General features: G+C 36.2%; 1 protein-coding gene across 1 annotated transcript in view; it reads left to right on the top strand.

Moving 5' to 3' along the window:
* Positions 1-22,492, top strand: part of LOC127851610 (discoidin domain-containing receptor 2-like) — a 177,726-nt gene that overhangs the window by 12,869 nt on the left and 142,365 nt on the right. The window contains exon 2 of the mRNA XM_052385439.1: positions 2,497-2,532. Within this exon, the coding sequence (XP_052241399.1) occupies positions 2,497-2,532 (36 nt within the window). The remainder of the gene's footprint in view (positions 1-2,496; positions 2,533-22,492) is intronic.

The raw sequence follows: 22,492 nt of genomic DNA on the forward strand, positions 1-22,492 counted from the left end.
CTTGAGAATCACTGCAGGAGGTGGGGCCTGTTTGTCACATGCCAATTAACTAGTCTTTTGTTATATAGGGACAGTAATGGACCCTCTTAATGTATGCCATTCACACGTTCATTGTTATGATTAGCGGACAAGTGGGATCGAATAACCGTTAACGAGTGTTTGTAACAGCGAAGCCACTTACCAATTAGTCTTATTCTATTATTATAATTGCCATACTGATAACAATCGTATGGGTATGTGTTCTAGTTGGTATGATTTTTATTAAAATGCTGTCAATACCGTTTTAAAACTGTTTGTGTTATACGAAAGAGGTTCCAGTTTGTAAAGTGTTGTTTTTTTTTCTCAAATAAAAAGCTTTTTTTATTCTGATATCAACATTAAAATTATAAACTCTATGTGTGTGTTTGTTCATAAAAAGTAAACTACCGGTATATAAATCAATAATGTCGATAATTTAAAAATAAATAAATTGATACATATAAAATAGTAATAAGTGTGGTTAAACGCAAACAATCAAACAACAAACAGCAATTAAAATATTCTTTATTAATTTGTGATAAATACGCATGTTGATCACACATCGTCATCTTTTCATTTGGTTTATTGTCTTTTATCGGCATTCGCTGCGTGATGGCTAATATGCAACACCCCTGAAAAACACAATGCACCTAATGGGTAATAAAGTTATAAACAATTAGCGCTAATTCATTACCATTCTACATAAACGAAGTCAACGCATTCGATACAGCTGTACTGCACACGCGTTTTAAAGTAGTGTAACGTGTCAGTTAAGTACCTTGTGTAATCTACATCCCTTTGTGTCAAAACCGGATTAATCTTGATTACGAACCAGCAGTGAATGTGTGCATGGATTATGTTGGAATTTGATGCCTCATGTCTACGGTAAAGTTTTAAAATATTGTTCAACTTAGTGTTTGTTTTTGTTCAAACATAGAGCATGATTGTTCGTTAGGATCTTAAAATCGCCGATCGGTCGACTGACGAAATTTATGAAAATTAATGCCTGACGATTAATAATGGTTTCACAGTAATTTTAAGGTCACACATTTGTATCTGATGTTAAATAATAATACACGCCATACATGGTACTAGTCTTGTTAAGTTAAAACATATTTTAAAAAAATGTTCAAAGAATGTTAACAGTAAATATAAACGGGAATCGCTCATTTGTAATATCTTAAGAACATTTTCCAACCAAAGTAGCTGATACTTATTTACCTAAGCTATGCTTAGCGCGCAATTGTCAGATATGAGTCTGGTCAATACGGCCTAAACCGACAACGGCCTCAATAAATGACAACCAGCCTTTTTCAGGCATGGACATTGACAGCCAAAATAATAACAGTTCAAATGACAATGATCATTATTATACATTACTATTGCTATTACAACCACACAAATTGATATCTGTATCATTTAAATTTTAATAATCAGGTTTATGATTATCTTGTTTTAAAAGCGACTAGGCCGTCATGGATTCGACCGTCCTGACCCGCATTCGTAAGATGCATAAAAATGGACCAATCAAATGCCCTCGGAAAATTCTGTCAGCAGAAAGAGCGTTAGTACGGAAAAGCACGTGTATAAAGACGCTATCGCTATTTTTGCACATCAGAAAACTTTCAGAGCCGTTAACAAATCTATACAAACCAAATAATTGGTTTTCTTTTTTTTCCAGACAATCGGTCCAGTATATTTGACCGGCAGGCCGGACCTTACAAAACTTTACAGGACATGACCGGCGGTTCGGCCATGTTTGGCGGAGACTAAAGTTAGCATTCCCTAAAATTATAATAAGTGCAAATTTATTGGGCATTGAATTCTTCCGCTGCATATTTATTTTTAATAACCTAAGGTCAAAAACCATTCTACACATCAATGCCAAAAAATAATCAGAGAATCACAGTCTGTTCAGGTTTTATGCTGTTTGCTGCTCATTAGTATCTAAGGGCTGGAAATAAACTACGCCTTTAAAACTTAAATTTAGTAAGAAAGGTATTTAATTACATTTAACTTTCTATGGGACTACAAGTGCATTAAAATACGTATCCTAAAGTGGTAAAGGTTAAAGAAGAATTTCATTATAGCGGAAAGTGTTATCCCTGATTAGCCTGTGCAAACTGCACAAGTTAATGTGGTACAATGCTTTACAAACATGCAATAAGCACCATTTTCCTAGAGTGAGGTTCAATTTTATATAGATTTTTATAATGTTATAATTTGTGGAACTACATGTATATATACTATATAATAATAATATATATAATTTAAATTGTGGGGTGAGGGGGTATAATTTATCTACATGTTTTTGTCATTGTAAGGTTTTTGTATGGCTGTCACTATTTCACAATTTTGTAACCATGGTAAGCATGTTGGTGGTATACATGTCATTGTGACTGCCCATGTCCTAAGTGTGTATATGCAACACTTCTGTCCGTCTGTCGCTTCAACCATTTTGTTTTGCTTTATTTTTAGCCTCTGATGCTGGCCTGCACAACTTCAAAAAACGAAGTATGTATTGATCCTTGCACTGTATGTGTGTGTTTATGTATGTTTGCCTTTTGATAAATGACCCTTATTCAAGGAAAACTGGGCTAAATGCATGTCCATAAAGTTTTGTCCCGGATTAGCCTGTGCAGTCTGTACATGCAAAGGCTGACCTTAATAAATTGTTTGTTTGGAGTTACCCGACCCAAATTGTTTAAGGTGGGTAAGTAGGTAGGAATGTTTTTTTTTATTGTTTTTTTTTCTATATGGCATAACATTATACAAAGATGAGAAACCCTATAGGGTACTTGGTTTATTTAGAGATATTTTGTACATAATTAAAAGGCAAACTAACATTTAATGAACATTTATTTTCCATGTATAACACTGAATTGTCATTTCTTCTAAGGAAGTCTTACAAACGCTGGTCGGTTTTTGTGAACTAAAAAAAAGACTGCTAGTTGGCTTAACAAATATGAGTCACAGGAATTTTAGTGAGTCTGTTGGGTAACTCCAAATGAACAATTTATTAAGGTCAGCCAAATCAGGGACTATACTCTATGCTTTAATGGAATTTTTTGTTTAAATGAGGTCTCATCTACACAAAAACCATTGTAGACAGAACATTGTGTCCCTCAAAAGCCTTGCAGAATGCAAAGGCTTATTGAGAATGACACTTCATGCATGTGCATGAAGCCAAGGTTTTCCAGAACTACCGTAATTGCTCTATGTTTTCGGACACTCTAAGTTTTCGGACACCCCATTTTTTACAAAAAATATTATTTTTCCTGACTCTTAATTTTCGGACACTCGAGTTTTCGTCCATAATTAATGTCTCTTAGTTTTCTGACAGTATATTTTACAGCGCTATTTTACCAAATTTCGGTCCTGTTTTCGATATCTAATGCCACTTCGATCATGGGGTTTTACAACCAGATTAACATCATAAAACATAACAGGTGCATGCCCTAGGGCAACGGACCATTTCATTTGAATTGTTGGGTAAATAATCTTGTAAACCGGTATGAATCAATGGTTTCGCCCGATAGCATACGCGTTATGACAATTACCAGGGGTAGTGCCAATTAACATGAGTGAATCCACATGAGTGAATCCTTTGTCTGTGGTTAAACCACATGACCTATGTATCGGTCAGCTTAGCAATTAGTGACGTCACAGCAGAACTGTGCTTTTATCTACCGCGATGGTACTTCCCCTTCTCAGTAAAATAACTGACAAATACTAAACGATTCAAAGTGTGATGCTCCCTATTGCAAGTTTTACGAACAATGGAAGGTGTAAGACAACAGCTATCGCAAATAATGAACAAACAAAGAATTCATTGTTTGCTTTTTTGTGTTAATTACAGGTTCATACTAGCGAGTATCGGTACATCACATGCTCATCTTTGAACTCGTTGGTCAAAGTACAACATTGTAGTAACGATCTGTCAAATAATTTAAGCATTCAAAATTATTTAAAATGCAGTGCAAACACATATTACTGTAATTTTTACTATACGGCATGACATTTTACAAGCGCGTGCTATTACCCGTAGTCAATTACAATTGACGCTTTTTTGGACACTTCAATTTTCGACTCTAAGTTTTCGGACACCTGTATTTTGTGAATATTTTTCGTATCTAAGTTTTTGGACACAAATTTTTTTAATTATTTTTAAGTGTCCGAAAACATAGAGTAATTACGGTTGGCTTTTTAAATGTTTTGCTGATCTATACTCCTGTATGTACTTGTATTTTTGTTAGTTATTGCTAATTTTCAACTATGGTTATGTTAGATAGTTCCAATGCATGTATCAAAACAATTTTGTTTTAAAAAAATACCAAGAAAGCATTAGACTATTTAGAAAATGAATAAATATGTCTTTATTAAATATGTTACACACTTTGCTGACTTACTGTACTGACTACTACTAGAAAACCAAACCAAAAATAGTCCAAGATTGATTGAAAAATTAACATTAACATAATTCTGTTAGTTTTCCTTTTATTTTTAAATAGATAAATAAGCATGTTGGAATGAAGTTGTGTTTGAATTTTAATAAACATAAAAAAAGTTAGGTTATTTGCTCCAGATAAAACAAGCAAAACATAGTATTTGAGATTTAAACATATTTTCATCATTACAATACAACATTTCTCAATGAAATTCAATTTTGGAGTATTAATTGATGAAGTTCAAGTAATTTTACACCATGTTACATGTACATGTGTAATACTTGGTAGAAGCACTTTCTGAGAAATCATTAAATAAGGAAGATCAACATAAGGTATGTTTACTTATATAAAATGGAAGCAAACACACTATTAATGATTGAAATGAAATGGACACTGTACATGTATTGATAGTAAAATCACTTTGTTTATGTATTAATACTAACATTCCTTGTTTGTCTTTTTATATTGATTATTGATCCATAGTATTGTATAAGAGCTATTAACAGTGTTTAATTACAAAGTCATGTTTTATTATTAAGGATATATTTTTACTTATACTTTACCTTTATATTTAATTTAAGAAAAAGCATACTTTAACACTGTATTATATCAAAATGTAAATTGTAATATTCAACAGTGTTGGTTAATAATTATGGGAAATTACATTGACAGACACTGTTACCATCGTTACATATTTACTAACCCATTTTGACTATTATACAGGTTATAGTGGTGTTTAGATAGATAGTGAAGTGTTGATTGCCTTGTATATTAATGATATTTTAATTTAACAAATATGGAATTTGAGACATTGAGTTGTTGTGCGGTTTATGCGGACATGGCAACACACGTGTAATAAAATTAGTTGTTAATATAGCTTATCCTTAATTGATAAACATTTGAAAGGAGATAAGGCATGTGAACATCTTGAGAAATGCCTGCTATACTCCATGCCTCTTAGCAAGCAATTGCATGAATTCCTGCACATGTCTAGCAAGTTGCATCTAAAAGGCAGGTACCAAGGGTATAGTGACCAATAATAATGTGAGCTTGAAACAGCAGAGAACCCAATTATGAAATACTGGCAAGTTAGTTGTGTGAAAGACGTTGAGAAGATCTAGAGTGAAATAACTCAGGGTGCTGCACCCTGTTCCTTTTTGCTACATCCTAACTGGTGAACACAAAATGGCCCTTTTTATCAATACACTGGTACCTTTTGTGTTCCTTAATCTTGCCCTAGTGGTAGAGACAGACCCAGGTACATTTTGTGATCCTTAATCATGCCCTAGTGGTTAAGACAGACCCAGGTACCTTTTGTGATCCTTAATGTTTCCCTAGTGGTTCAGACAGACTCAAGGCACCTTTTGTGATCCTTAATCTTGTCATTGTGGTTGAGACAGACCCAGGTACCTTTTGTGATCCTTAAAGTTTCCCTAGTGGTAGAAACACACCATGCACCTTTTGTGATCCTAAATCTGTTCCTAGTATTAGAGACAAATCCAGGTACCTTTTGTGATTCTTAATATAACCCTAGTGGTACAGACAGACCCATGTACCTTTTGTGATCCTTAATATTGTCCAAGTGGTTGAGACAGACCCAAGTACCATTTGTGATCCTTAATCTTACCCTAGTGGTAGAGACAGATCCAGGTACCTTTTGTGATCCTTAATATTGTCCTAGCGGTAGAGACATACCCAGGTACCTTTTGTGATCCTGAAACTTACCCCAGTTGTTGAGACAGAACCAGGTACCTTTTGTGATTCTTAATCTTGCATTTGTGGTAGAGACAGACCTTGGTACCTTTTGTGATCCTTAATCTTGTCCTAGTGGTAGAGACAGACCCAGTTACCTTTTGTTATTCTTAATCTTACCTTTGTGGTAAAAACAGACCTTGGTACCTTTTGTGATTCTTAATCTTGTTCAAGTGGTAGAGACATACCCAGGTACCGTTTGTGATCGTTAATCTTACCCTAGTGGTAGAGACAGACCCAGGTACCTTGTGTGATCCTTAATCTTACCCTAGTGGTAGAGACAGACCCAGACACCTTTTGTGATCCTTAATATTGTCCAAGTGGTAGAGACATACCCAGGTACCTTTTGTGATCCTTAATCTTGTCTGTGTGGAAGAGACAGACCCAAGTGCCTTTTGTGATCCTTAATCTTGTCCAAGTGGTAGAGACAGACCCAGGTGCCTTTTGTGATCCTTAATCTTTTCCGTCCAAGTGGTAGAGACAGACCCATGTACCTTTTGATATCCTTAATCTTACCCTAGTGGTAGAGACAGACCCAGGTACCTTTTGTGATACTTAATCTTGTCCAAATGGTAGAAACATACCCAGGTACCTTTTGTGATCCTTAATCTTGTCCAAGTGGTAGAGACAGACCCAGGTGCCTTTTGTTATCCTTAATCTTTTCCGTCCAAGTGGTAGAGACAGACCCATGTACCTTTTGATATCCTTAATCTTACCCTAGTGGTAGATACAGACCCAGGAACCTTTTGTGATACTTAATCTTGTCCAAGTGGTAGATACATACCCAGGTACCTTTTGTGATCTTTAATCTTACCCTTGTGGTAGAGACAGACCCAGGTACCTTTTGTGATCCTTAATCTTACCCTGGTGGTAGAGACATACCGAGATACCTTTTGTGATCCTGAATCTTTTCCCAGTTGTTAAGACAGACCCAGGTACCGTTTGTGATTCTTAATCTTACTTTTCTGGTAGAGACAGACCTTGGTACCTTTTGTGATCCTTAATCTTGTCCAAGGGTTAGAGACGGACCCAGGTACTGTTTGTGATTGTTAATCTTGCCCTAGTGATAGAGACAGACCCAGTTACGTTTTGTGATCCTTAATCTTGTCCTAGTGGGAGGTACCTTTTGTGATCCTTAATCTTGTCCTAGTGGTAGAGACAGACCCAGGTACCTTTTGTGATTCTTAATCTTACCTTTGTGGTAGAGACATACCTTGTTACCTTTTGTGATCCTTAATCTTGTCCAAGTGGTAGAGACAGACCCAGGTACCTTGTGTGTTCCTTAATCTTACCCTAGTGGTAGAGACAGACCCAGGTACCTTTAGTGATCCTTAATCTTACCCTAGTGGTAGAGACCGACCGTGGTACCTTTTGTGATCTTTAATCTTGTCTTTATGGAAGAGACAGACCCAAGTGCCTTTTGTGATCCTTAATCTTGTCCAAGTGGTAGAGACACACCCAGGTACCTTTTGTGATCATTAATCTAACCCTAGTGGTAGAGACAGACCCAGGTACCTTTTGTGATCCTTAATCTTGTCCCAGTTGTTGAGACAGACCCAGGTACCTTTTGTAATCCTTAATCTTACCCTAGTGGTAGATACATACCCAGGTACCTTTTGTGATCCTTAATCTTGTCCCAGTTGTTGAGACAGACTCAGGTACCTTTTGTGATCCTTAATCTTGTCCCAGTGGTTGAGACAGACCCAGGTACCTATTGCGATCCTTAATCTTGTCCCAGTGGTCAAGACAGACCCAGGTATTTTTTGTGATCCTTAATCTTTTCCCAGTGGTTGAGACAGACCCAGGTACCTTTTGTGATCCTTAATCTTTTCCCAGTGGTTGAGACAGACCCAGGTACCTTTTGAGATCCTTAATATTTCCCTAGTGGTTGAGACAGACCCAGGCACCTTTTGTGATCCTTAATCTTGTCCTAGTGGTTGAGACAGACCCAGTTACCTTTTGAGATCCTTAATCTTGTCTTTGTGGTAGATACAGTCCCAGATACCTTTTGAGATCCTTAATCTTGCCCTAGTGGTAGAGACAGACACAGGTACCTTTAGAGATCCTTAATCTTGTCCTAATGGTTGAGACCAACCAAGGTACCTTTTGCAATCATTAGTCTTGCACTTGTGGAAGAGACCGACCATGGTATCTTTTGTGATCCTTACTCTTGCCTTTGTGGAAGAGACAGACTGGGGTACCTTTTTTGATCCAAAATCTTGCCCTAGTGGTAGTCAGCCAGACCCAGGAAGGAACAGAAAGACAGAAAGCTACAAGTACGCATTTGGGGCTCTGTGGTATTTGTGGGCTTTCGAGTATTCTTTGGTAAATATACACATGGTGACACGTATGTTTTTATTTAATGAATAAATAACTAAGTTTTAAGTCACACCAAGTTGTATAAAAGTCTATGTTTGTTGTGAAGTACAGGGGGATAATGTAATCACTGTTTTTAAACAATTTGTGTGATATTGACAATCTTTTTAATAATTTTTCTTTGATTGCTAAAAATTGGGCCAATTAATCTACTGCCTTGATATCAAGACATCAACTCATTTTAATTTGTTCAGATCTGAAATCTAAAAATTGCACAGTTTTGAGGCCAAAATACACAGAGCACTATAGTGTGTTCATTTATCACTTTGACGGGTAATGACTACTAATGAGTTGTGTAATTTTGACATTATGACGATAATTGTTGAAATGTTTCACCCTTCATGGAGCCTTTTCATGAAATTAATACTTCTTTACACTAATTGAAGTAAGATAAATGAGCTAATAATTGGTTAAATTTTTCAAATTCTACCATTTGCCTTTACTTTTCTCTACATGATTAATGATACAAATTATGCCCCCCTTCGAAGAAGAGGGGGTATATTGTTTTGCTCATGTTGGTCTGTCAGTATGTCGGTCGGTCTGTCAGTACGTCAGTCGGTCCGTCCTCCAGATGGTAACTCAAGAACGCTTAGACCTAGGATCATGAAACTTCATAGGTACATTGATCATGACTGGTAGATGACCCCTATTGATTTTCAGGTTACTAGGTCAAAGGTCAAGGTCACAGTGATTCAAAATAGTAAAATGGTTTCCGGATGATTACTCAAGATTGCTTACGCATAGGATCATGAAACTTCATAGGAACATTGATCATGACTGGCAGATGACCCCTTTTGATTTTCAGGTCACTAGTTCAAAGGTCAAGGTCACAGTGACTCGAAACAGTAAAATAGTTTCCGGCTGATAACTCAAGAATGCTTACGCCTAGGATCATGAAACTTCATAGGTACATTGATCATGACTGGCAGATGACCCCTATTAATTTTCAGGTCACTAGGTCAAAGGTCAAGGTCACATTTACTGAAACAGTGAAATGGTTTCCTGATGATAACTCAATAATAATTAGGCCTAGGATGATGAAACTTCATAGGTACATTGATCATGACTATCAGATAACCCTGAATGATTTTCACATCACTAGGTCAAAGGTCAAGGTCACAGTGACAAAAAACGTAATCACACAATGACTACCACTACAACTGACAGCCCTTATAGGGGGGCATGCATGTTTTACAAACAGCCCTTGTAATCCTTAAATCTTGCATTGGATCCCACTTAAAGAGGAAATTGTATGGATTGGTCCGAATGTATGCTCACAACAAATTGTCTGTTTAATGTTTTCCTGTGTGTACAGGAAGGAAGCTGATAAGCCTGTGTGGATGTGATCGCCAGGTTTGTGGTATCACTGCAAGCCTGATTGTGGCTTATCAGCTGTGATTTATGAGGGCTACAACTCCTTGTGAGTTATTCTTGTGCAGCAATAATATAGAACATTATGTGATTGATCATCAAAATAATTTAAAGGAATGGGAGTAGTAAAATCTTCTTTAAGACCCTGTAATATTTTATAAAATACACAAAAATGGATTAAATCTCTCCAGTTGCGAAGAATGGCTAGGTGTTTGATTTTTCTTCCAGTGGAAAACCTAGGAGAACACTTGTTCCCGAAATTTCTTATAAATTCTAAGAGGAACTCATGGAAAAATGTTCCTCAAAGCCCATGTATTACACTGGCGGACAATAAATCAATAATTATTATTCCAGGCTGTTTCCAGGCTTAATTGACTGCAGAACTTTTAATCTGTTGAGAAACATCTTAATTCTTCGTTTACTTCTTCAAATTTTACTCTTTTGTTTACATGCATTGCATCCTTTGCCATCATACCACTTAGCCACAGCAGAAATTTTAATTGGATGCAGTTTGTGAAATGCATGTCATCCATTATACTATACATTCCAAGGTATTTTATCAATTACAAGTATTGAAAATATACTGTAAAATGAAATGACCATGTTGTCAAACTTACTTAATTGATACAACATATATAATTGATTATAAAACATGGATGTAGCTAATTGTTTAGTTATAATTCATACGGGCTTGGTCTTATTATTAAAGAAAACATGTTGCGCATCTTTTTGAACCTCCAGATTTAAGGCACACCAAGGCTTATGCCAATATTATCATGATTTACAGTAATTGTTATATTTATTTAACTTAAATTATCTTAGTTATATAAACTAATTTTGTGGTTATTTATTGTACTAATTTGTAACTGTGTGATTTAAAATAGAATTCCCAGAAGTTGCTTACTGCTATTTGTTTGCAAAATATTGTTCAAGTTTTATAACACCTGTATTGTCTGCCAAGTCGTGAATATGTGTGTAACCCATCAATATATACTCTATGGTACGGGTTTCTGGCCTTCTAGACTGGTTTAAAAAAATGATTGTGATGTTTGACTGTTTTATTGTTACCTCTTAATGAGACCTACCCTGATCATCTATGACCTGGATGACTTGTTGGGATCTTGTGGAACCAGTCTACAAAGATAAAACCGATTCAATTATCACATGCTTCTTGTAATTTTAACTTGCTCTCCTTATTTCCGCTGGTTTATTACAAAATGTGTTAATCTAATTTGCTGAGAAATAAATTAAAATAGTCAAAGGAGTTATGTGATCTCAGATACAAACATACCAGATGCTATAGAACGCTTACAGCATAAGACCCATTTTAGCATGTCATGGCTCATTTTGGTGATCCACGCTAATACGCATATCAACATTTACAAAACGAGTCTTAAGTAAGGTTGACCAATAATTGTCCAACAAGTAAGGTTAAAGTCAATAATGTGAGATGTTTTCTGTATTTATTTAAATGGGAACATCTTTTTATAATGACCATTACAGGTAAAAAATATCTTGGAAGAAAAAGGGTGGATGAAACATGGCTTACCACTGTCTTGCTCCCAACTTAATTAAAACGTCTCATTTGATTACTTTTAATTACAATCAAATTACCAATGCAGATGGTACTGTCACTCATTAACCATTTAACCTTGACCAAAGAAAACAAGACAGCCTGGGTTTGCAAATTGGCTTGACCATTCTGTAATTGAATTGGAAACAAAGTTATTAAGTGATATGGTTTTATTGGTAGAAATGATAAAAATTCGAAGTGGACAAAGTTAAAATTGAAAGCCATGTTTTGTTATTGAGCCTTATATTAACAAATTTAACTGTCTTTATTAAAGAATTGAATTTATCTGAGTACATTTGTATGCAAAATTATTAGCATTTGACCAACACATTGAATTTGTATTTAAAAAGTTTCTTTCAATATTGAGTATTATCAAAATTTCAGACTTCACATTTATAGATAGTTGAGGTACTGGCAAAAGTACAATCTGTACTATGCTTTTACTTTTAGTTCATGTGTGCTGCTGGTTGTTAACAGTAAGTGTCCTCCGATATGACCGATAAAGTCAATCTAGCCATGTGGAACAGTTTGTGAATTTTAAGTAGTAATTCAGACCAAGCTAGGCTAGTATTCCATCTATCCGCATCCGTATCCGCATCCCTTCCGCAAAATCATAAATAGGACTCTATATTCCATTTATCCGCATACATCGAACGTATCTTTCTTTTTTGGGAATAAAAAATACATGGATAAAACTGAAAATTATAATTGAGATAATTATTATGAAGACCAAGTGTGAATTTAAGTAGATATAAGGTACAAAACATCATTCTGTCTGTAAAAGACTACAAATGGTAAATACCTGAAACATCTTCTTCTAGTGCCTTGGCTATGCTTTTCCAAACATTTGAAGTGAAACCAGAGTCCTGATATGCAGAACTGCGTTGGTTGTATAATTCCGGATAATTTTTTACGAATTCGTTTAGTTTTTCAGTAATGTTTTTTGAGATGACAGCTTCCCTCATCGTGCTAAATGCCGTCCTTATCTTGTCCGCATCTGCATTAGAATGCTTACTTGAGCGTTCTTTTGCGGACGCAGAGCTCCAGATAAGGGCCGTACAGCCGTAAATACGCCTTTTTCTTGAAGATTTACGCATTTATTTTTATAAACTGGACGTACAATTACGACTTTAATATCCATTTTACGCATTTACGAAAAAAATCTGGCCATACCGATATGCCTGCATCAGCGCGGAATGATTTGTTGGTCTCTAACCTAACTGTGCTTTTCGTTAATTTAAATTACTGAAAAGTTGTAGACTGTGTTCATATATTATTGTCTATTCTGTCGCGTGATTTCCTGTAACTTGTAAACCCGTCAAAAACAATATGTCTGCGCACAATGAAATGCCGGCTTAACCGAAAGCGGTTCAAAATAACTCTTTGTTGTCACATAATGACTACATACGGTGTCGTCTAACCATCCTGACATTAAATCTGTAAACCCAGAAAAAGACATTGTCGCCCCGATATTAAACGATTTGATTGCATCGGTGGCTTAAAACGTTAGAAAACACGATGGGAAACGGATGAGACAGTGAAATAAGTGTTCACTTACTTAGCTTACTAGTTGGCTTGTGTTTTCTTGTCAAGAAAAATGAAGAAATAGTATTAGTCATGAGTTTTAATGTGTAGTTGTATTTGCATCATTATTCAGAATGGACAACCTAATACAGTAACTGTTTAAGAAGCTACATATATTTATTATAATTGCTGCAAATGTTTCTGTAAAGTCAGTTATACACCCTTCAATATCCAAGAACACGGGTAGTACAGTACTACCTGTATTTTTGGATATGGTAGTACAGGTACTAATTGATTTTAAGCGTTACTCCTTTTCTTTCTGTCAGTGGCAGTACCGTTACTAATTTCACAAATCCTTATCTGGAGCTCTGGCGGATGCCTACTGCGCGTGCGGATATGCAGATATGCGGATGCGTATGTGGATGAATGGAATAAGCGCAGTGCATTTCAAATTGTTCTATTTTTTTGTGGATGCGAATATGCGGATGCAGATACGAACAGATGGAATACTAGCTTAAAGATTTTATTAATGATGGCCATTTGTATGTAAAGTAAACTCAAGAAATTGACTGTGAGCTCAGTAGATGAACATTTTGTATGAAAAGAAAGTGATTCATAGCATCTCCCTGTTTGAAACCTTTTTAGATGGAAACTGTGATCAAAGTCTCTTGAATGATCAGTTAAACAGTGTGTAACATTAAGTGTTAATATTTATTAGAGGTATTTGCAAGTCTAATGTGGTAAACATTTCACATTGAAGGTCTTTATAAAAGTCCAATTAAAGGAAAGGGTTTGTAAGTGATAGTAGCTTAATTTGAATTGAGCTTCAACCTCGAAGTGTAGCAGTGAAAACTGTATGCTGAAATGAAAAGATTTTATAATAAAATGAAATGTGACACTGTATCTTTTATATGAGGCTGGGGGTGGGGGAGGGGTAGGTAAAATAACCGTATTAAATTTGGTAGTAAAACAGATATCTGGGAATGATGATGGATGAGTGGAACTGAAGATGGATATTTTTCTGTTTTTGACAGACAGCTGGTGTTATATTACAGTTGTATTGAGTTACTTATTTAGCCATGTTTTGTAAGTGTCACCCTTTAAGTGCCGAATTTCAATTGGTGACAATCTTTACAGTGCTTGGAGGTATTGTGAATGATTAACACTTGTTTGTTGGTAAATAAAGGGTACTAGGAGAAAGTTGATTTCTTGCCAGTTTGTAAAGATAATTACTGAGTACTAGGAGCACTTTTTTATCTAGTCAAATAACTTTTAATTGATTAATGATATGGTTGTCTTTAATTTGCAATTTCGTAGGTAACATGTCCTCAAATAATACACTTAAGCTGGCACTGCGGTATTTGTTTAGGATTATGTTACGTGCTTGAACTTTCATTGTTATTAATGAACTTCACTGATATGCCACAGGTATCTTAATTTTTCAAAACAATATTTAAGTGCCTTAAACTAGTTTCATTTGAACATGCATCACATGTCAGAAAGTAAAACTTCTATCAGACAAAGTTTAAATGGAATTTAGATCATATACTGACAAAGTTCCATTATGATTTAGAGCAGATACTGACAAAGTTCTATTAGGATTCAGATCAGATACTGACAAAGTTCTATTAGGATTCAGATAGGATTTAGATCAGATACTGACATTTAGTTCCAATAGGATTTAGATCAGATACTGACAAAGTTGTTTTAGGATTCAGATCAGATACTAACACAGTTCAAATAGGATTTAGATCAGATACTGACATTTAGTTCCAATAGGATTTAGATCAGATACTGACACAGTTGTATTAGGATTCAGATCAGATACTGACACAGTTCAAATAGGATTTAGATCAGATACTGACATTTAGATCCAATAGGATTTAGATCAAAATTATTATTGTCACAGTTTCAATTTTAACTTTGTCCAATAGGATTTAGATCAGATTTTGACACAGTTCCAATAGGATTTAGATTAGGTCCTGACAAAGTTCCATAATAGGATTTAGATCAGATACTGACAAAGTTCAATTAGGATTCAGATCGGATTCTGACACATTTCCAATAAGATTTAAATCAGATACTGATTGATCAGGATCTATAAGATTTTCTAGACTGAAATGTGCGAAATGTGCTTGCAACCTCACATTAATACCACAATGCAAATTTCATGGGCTTACTTTAATATGCTCCCCCAAATTATTTTTCGGGGGAGCATATAGTCGCCACTTCCTCTGTCCGTCCGTCCGTGCGTCAATGTGTCCGTCCGTCATGCACAATTTTTGTCCGGGCTATTTCTCAGCAACTAATGACCGAAATTCAATTAAACTTTATGGGAAGCTTCACTACCAACAGGAGATGTGCATATTATCAGTCGGTTCTGGTCGGATGATTTTTCACATAGTTATGGCCCTTTGAAATTTTCCATTAACTGTACATATAGTGCAATTCTCGTCCGGGCTATTTCTCAGCAACTAATGACCGGAATTCAATTAAACATAATTGGATGATTCACTACCAAGCGGAGATGTGCATATTATCAGCAGGTTCGAGTCAGATGGTTTTTCACAGAGTTATGGCCCTTTGAAATTTTCCATTGTACATATAGTTTAATTCTTGTCCGGGCTATTTCTTCCCAACTACTGACTGGACTTCAATGAAGCTTTATGGGAAGCTTAACTACCTTGAGGAGATGCCCATGTTATTAGTGGGTTCTGGTTAGATGATTTATTTAGAGAGTTATGGCCGTTTGACATTTTTAAGTTGCTAAACCATCCATTGTATTATTTTGTCCAAAGTTATGCCCCTCAAGACGTTTCCTTTTACCTGAATATATAGTGACAATATTGTGACAAAAAAACACTTTGGGGAGCATCACCTGTCTCCGATGGTTTCTTGTTTCAAATGTTTAAATAAAACACTTAGGCACAGCTTCTTAAACATTTATAGCTCTTCAAAATGTCTCTTCAAAATGTCCAGTATTTACATGCACAATCATATGGGGAAAATGAAAAGTTTTGCAGGATTTTTATCCAGTGTTGACCAGTGAATAATTCCTATCAGGTCTGGGTCTCCCTGATTCCTAGATTTCTTGTCCTTAGGGTATGCTCAATATCCCCATGCATCCAGAAGCCTTGATTACAACATGCCTTATCTTTGTTGTTTGGCTTCATAGGTTGGAACCCATGCTGATCCAGATGATATGGAAAGGTCAATATTAATTGAGCTGAGTTCTATGAAAACCGATCTAAATGCATGTGCAGATAGTGTCATCCCAGATAAGCTTGTGCATAGTCTGCAAAGGCTACCATAATCTAGGATGGCTCTTTCTGTTTAGACTGGATTTTCGTGAAAAACAGAATTCTTTTAATTAAAACATTCCATGAAAGCTGAAAGTGTCATTGCTGATCTGCCAGGGGACTTTGCAGGGCAATCTGGGATCAAACTTTGCAGGGCAATCTGGGATCAAACTTTGCAGGGCAATCTGGGATCAAACTTTACAGGGCAATCTGGGATCAAACTTTGCAGGGCAATCTGGGATCAAACTTTGCAGGGCAATCTGGGATCAAACTTTGCAGGGCAATCTGGGATCAAACTTTGCAGGGCAATTTGGGATCAAACTTTGCAGGGCAATCTGGGATCAAACTTTGCAGGGCAACCTGGGATCAAGTTGCTGATCTGCCAGGGGACTTTGCAGGGCCATCTGGGATCAAACTTTGCAGGGCAATCTGGGATCGAGTTGCTGATCTGCCAGGAGACTTTCAAGGCAATCTGGGATCAAACTTTGCAGGGCAATCTGGGATCAAACTTTGCAGGGCAATCTTGGATCAAACTTTGCAGGGCAATCTGGGATCAAACTTTGCAGGGCAATCTGGGATCAAACTTTGCAGGGCAATCTGGGATCAAGTTGCTGATCTGCCAGGGGACTTTGCAGGGCAATCTGGGATCAAACTTTGCAGGGCAATCTGGGATCAAACTTTACGTTGCTGATCTGCCAGGGGACTTGGCAGGGCAATCTGGGATCAAACTTTACGCACATGCATTACGCCCTGTTTTTCCAAAGCGAGGCTTATATTAATTGTTGTATTCCAAATACTGGGAAGCCTAAAATAGTGGTTTAAAAAATATTTGACAGAGAAGAAAACTATTTAGTATTTAATTAATGTATGATTGTAATGATGTTGATCATATAAAAGGTAATAAATATCTTTCTGAAGAAATAATATTTTAAATAAAAGAAAGAATTAAAATGAAGAATGTAATTATTTGTTGATTGCAAGGCAATTAAGGAGTCAAAATTAAGTATTTAACCACAGTGCATAATGTCAAATATAAGCCTTGCTATGGAAAATAGGGTTTAATGCATGTGTGTAAGCACAGGCAATCAGGGATGACACTTTCCTCTTATTGTAATTTTGGTTTAAAGGAAGTCTCTTGTTGGCAAAAATCCAGTTTAGACGGACAGGGTCATCCCTGATAAGCCTGTTCAGACTGGATGACACTTGTGCACTTGCATAAGCCCAGTTTTCCCAGAACGCGACTAAATTGTGAAGAATTCTGAAACAAATATGTGCAGAAATTTAATAAAACACTCTCATGCAACTGAAGTCATTTGATGAGCAGCACAACCAATTAACAGAGAGATCTGTCAAACATATATTCTCCTATTTATCATTGGAAAACAATTCCCCAACACATCAGAGAGAGTCCCAATGGCAAACAGACAGTAAAGATTGCATGCTGGGATACCATTAGACATCCATTCCAAGTGTATTATCAGCTCTTTGGATTTGTAGATGTCCTGCTTTTATTGGCAGTTATCATGGCAGTCACATTAGCTGGACACTTGATTTACATGAAGATGTTGCACCATGTATGTGGCATGATATAGGGCCATTTGTATGAAACTCCAGAACAATCAGACAAAAAATGATATTTTAACTATCTGCTAGTTTCATAGCTATGTGCTTCCTTAGTTGATTTCCTCTAGAAGAAGTAAAAGGTACTTGAACATACAGAGTTGAAGGCTCTTGATGAACTGATAGTAGTCAGCACTTTAGTTCATAAAACAATATCTTGCCTGGTTAAGACAGCAGACCTTGTTAAAAGGAATATTTCAATCAAACAGGCCTCCTGACAGAACCTATTTCCTACAACAGCAAACACAGCACACAATTTAATAGCATGTCAAAAACTGACCCACAACAAACAAAGGGGTTATTAATGTCCAGACTGATCGAGTGAACGGTGGTCAGTTTTGGAACCTTCTGATTCCCAGCATGCAACAGGCTGCCATGGCGGTGGTAGGTTACATTCCACCAATTTTTGAAAAGGGGTGGGTGATTTGTGTTCATGGTCAGAGAGCAGTAAATCTTGACAGGTTGATATGTGTTTGGGCTGGGCTGCAGTAAATAATGAATTATGTGGAATATTTTATGATTTGCTGAATTTAGTGAGGATGGATTTACTGCTGAAGAATACTGTAAACTGTGGTTAACTTTTAAATAAATGTTACAGCTTTTTGGCATTACAGCATATTGATTGCCACGGTTTTGAACTATATTAAAGTAATACAGCATATTGGTTGCCCAGGTTTTGACTCTATGAAGAAATAAGTAGTCTTGCGTAGAGAGATATATTTCCCACACAGCTTCACACTGGCTTGGATTTAAATATTTTGAAGTAAAACGGGGTTCTTTGTTGGGATTTTTGTAAATGTTTAGGCATTTATATGTGCATGTTTTATAACACTCCAAATTCTGTTTACAGACAAATAATACCTACACTATGGTTTTCTGCTTGTTTCACAAATTAGCTGCCACATAAAAAATGATTATGATATACACACATCTCGATTTCTGGAAGTATTTTGAAAGCATAAGGAGAAACAGAATAGTGACATATGTTGTGGAATGGTTTCCATAGAGGTGAGACAGTTATGCATGAAACTCTTTCAGAAGTGTAATGGACTAATGGCTGCCTGTGACATGCTTTAACATCATATCTTCATGGTTTGATTTACATGCCTTTTGACACATATTGGTTCCACTAAGAATTCTCTTAAAGCAAGATATTCCAATAGAACCTACACACGTATAGGGACATTTATTTGTTTTTTGACAGTTTTTACTATGATACTGGTGATATGAGTGTTAACTGAAACTATGTGAATGGAGAAAGCCGAGGTTTATTAATGTTTCTGTTCTTTTATAGCATCAAGACAGAGTATTAGTAAAAATGGGGGTAATTTCTAGACTGGTTCAAAAAAAGATTTCACCTCTAAATTAAGCCAATTTTATTAAGTTCAATAAGTTGTTTTAGTATATCATATTTTTTATTGTGACAATTCATTCATTCTCAAAACTATGAATGCATTAAAGAAATCTATCTGAAGTGCAATACTTCTTTATATGATTTAGCAACTGGCAGCAGATACAGCTTTTTTCTCTGAACAGTTGAAACACGAATTGTTGCAATTTGTGTCATTAGGAACAGACATTCTATCCCATTCATTAAAGCCGTTTGTTTCAGTAAATTATTATGCAGTTCTTACAATATTAGCTATACATGAGGTCAGTGATTTTGTAGCAGTGTCATTTATTATATAAATGTTCATTAATTTTAAGTTCTTGTAATGTCAAGATGATATCTTAACTTTTTCCCAATTAAGAGCCTGCATCATACAAAAATGGTCTTATGCCATATGCAGCCAGCATAGCACCAAATCAGCCTGAGTGTATGCACTGTCTTGTGTCGAGATATACTCATGAGACCACAAATATTGCGCGACTTTATCTGGACAGGGTAGCTCCTGACACGACTTGGCGTTTGTGCAGGCTGGTCTGGAACTACGCTGGCCGCATATGGCATAAGACCCATTTTTGCACGATGTGGCTCTTAGGATTTACAAAAGTACTGATCACTCATTTGGGTGCATGCTCCTGAAGCTGTACACAAGGGCCAATAAACAACTTGCAATCAGTCAGAAACTTAAAGCTAATGGCTGCTGTCCAGTCTTTGTGTAGGCCGTGTAATTTATTGACCTTGCAGTGTGTGTGGCGGTTGGTAGGGGAGTGACAAGGGTGTCTGAACTGATGCCTTCACCATGGAAGCCCTTGTTCTAGTGACCAGTGAGAGATGGTCATTTGATTTAGTGGGCCAGTTACACTGACCAGTTGGTTTATGAATTGCAGGAAATGTATGAGTTTTTTTACAAATGGCTGTGTCTTCCACTGAAGCTGTTGTAATTTAATATTTCTTTGTATGTAGAGATGTTAATAGAGGTGTTGAACTGGTTTAATGGTTGAAATGACCCTAAGGCTGTATGGTTATCCTCATGTCACTTCAGCTGTGAAAAAGGGGTTTAATGCAAGTGTGTAAAGTGTCGTCCCATATTAGCCCGGGCAGTCTGCACAGGCTTATCAGGGATGAAACTTTCGGCCTAAACTGGATTTTTGCAAAGAAGAGACTTTATGTAAACGAAAAAAAACAACATAAAAGTAGAAAGTGTCTTCCCTGATTAGCTTGTGCTGACTGCACAGGCTTATCTGGAACAACTCTTTACGCACATGCATTAACCACCCCATTTTTCACGGAGCACAGCCCATATCTATTTCCTCTTGTTTATGACATTGAGTAACTGAGGAAATATTCAGATCAGGGTAAAGTGACCTCACACACCGACCAACTGACACAACTAAACAACAGACATATAAACTTGATGTTGACCTAATAAAAAATAATTAACATGATAACCAACCACTTACAATTATGTTGACTTTAATTTAAATTAATCAGCAGTTAACCCAAAGTACTCTTGACCACTTGCCCACACTATGGTCTCTACTTTACCTGACTATCACTTGGCCTTTAAATGACTACTTGACATCATAGAAGTGACCATACAGCATTGTTCTGGCCCTTTAAGTGTACACTTGATGGCGAGTTGCTAGTGACCATTCCTGATGATTACTTCTCTTAACCTTAAATTTTCCACTTGACATGACATAAATGTTACCCTCTAAGATGACAATTATTCTTGATACATAGACTCAAATGACCAATAGGATGACCTGACCCTTAACTTACAACTTGAAGTGATGCACAATGGGCTCCTAATCAAAACCACCTGGGAAGTATAAAACGCTGCATCCTTCTCCACTGATTCAATGTTTGTTTACAATAATAATTGCTTGTAGTTTGTCCTCCTTTTGTAAACTGATTCTGGCTCTACAAGTGGGCCCATTTTATCTTTGGGGTAATTTTATTATCAGTGGTCATTTCTGCTATCATGGCTGCCACTTTAATATCTTGTTTGTTGAAACTTTGCCTTGTATTTCTCTGTTATTGAGCCATCATTTTGATAAAAGATTAAAGATGATCCCCAAAGGTGTGACCCTGACAGTGTTAGTGCTGTCTTGCCTTAATAAGATTATGAAGTTCACTTTGGGAAACACTTGTGGATTAAGATTGGCTGAAGCACTGCCAACTCTCATTTTAGTTAAACTGAATGTTACTACACAAGTATCAATATTATAGTAATTCAATATGTTTATCAAACTAGATTACATTATTCCACTGTTCCCATGGTCATTTGTTTGAAAAATGAAGATATTAAAAGAATTTGTTGTGTTTTAATGGCTAAATAGCTCTGATGGTAGATTTTGATACAGTACATACAGAAATTTTGAAATCCCCTTCCACGCTGGCTTGCTGCTTTGCCTGAAAGTGGTCATGTAGTGGTCATTTGGTCAGAGTACAGCCTGATTGACCCATATGTCCAGGGTGATAACAAATAGAGCATCAGATAAACTGATAGTCTGTGGAGGAAGACAATGACCAGCTCCAAAAGAGTTTCCCTGCACCAGTTTTACAGAGGTCAGGGTAACCGAAGATAGTGGAATTGCTGGACCAATTAGATCAACCCCTTGTGATGGGGATATATTGGTTTTATCATGATTTTATTATATGATTTTTAATGTACTAGCTTTGAAAATAAAAGCAAATTAATATTAATCAAGCTTCAGATAACCAATAAAATTGGGGGAAATAATATAAGTACTATACTAGTTACATTATAAGAATAAGTGAATAAAAAAATACAATATTAGAAACCAACTTTATAAAACTACAGTTGATGAAGAATGAATTAGAATAAAAATACAATGATTGTGAGTTTTCCTAACCCATACTCACAATAGATGTGTAAAAAATGTCCTTATGCTGAATTATTTGAGCCACGCTCTGTGAAAAGGAGGTTTAATGCACGTGCAAAAAGTGTCGTCCACACAGGCTACCCCTGCGAAATGTTGTTCTGCAGTTCACGAATAATTCGTGAACAGTTCATGAACTGTTCATGAACTGAGTTCATGAATTGTTCACGAATAGTTCCTGAACAGAAAATGAGCCACGTCTGTGAAAAGTTCTTGAA

This window comes from Dreissena polymorpha, chromosome 11, assembly GCF_020536995.1.
Source record: "Dreissena polymorpha isolate Duluth1 chromosome 11, UMN_Dpol_1.0, whole genome shotgun sequence".
Taxonomy (NCBI): domain Eukaryota; kingdom Metazoa; phylum Mollusca; class Bivalvia; order Myida; family Dreissenidae; genus Dreissena; species Dreissena polymorpha.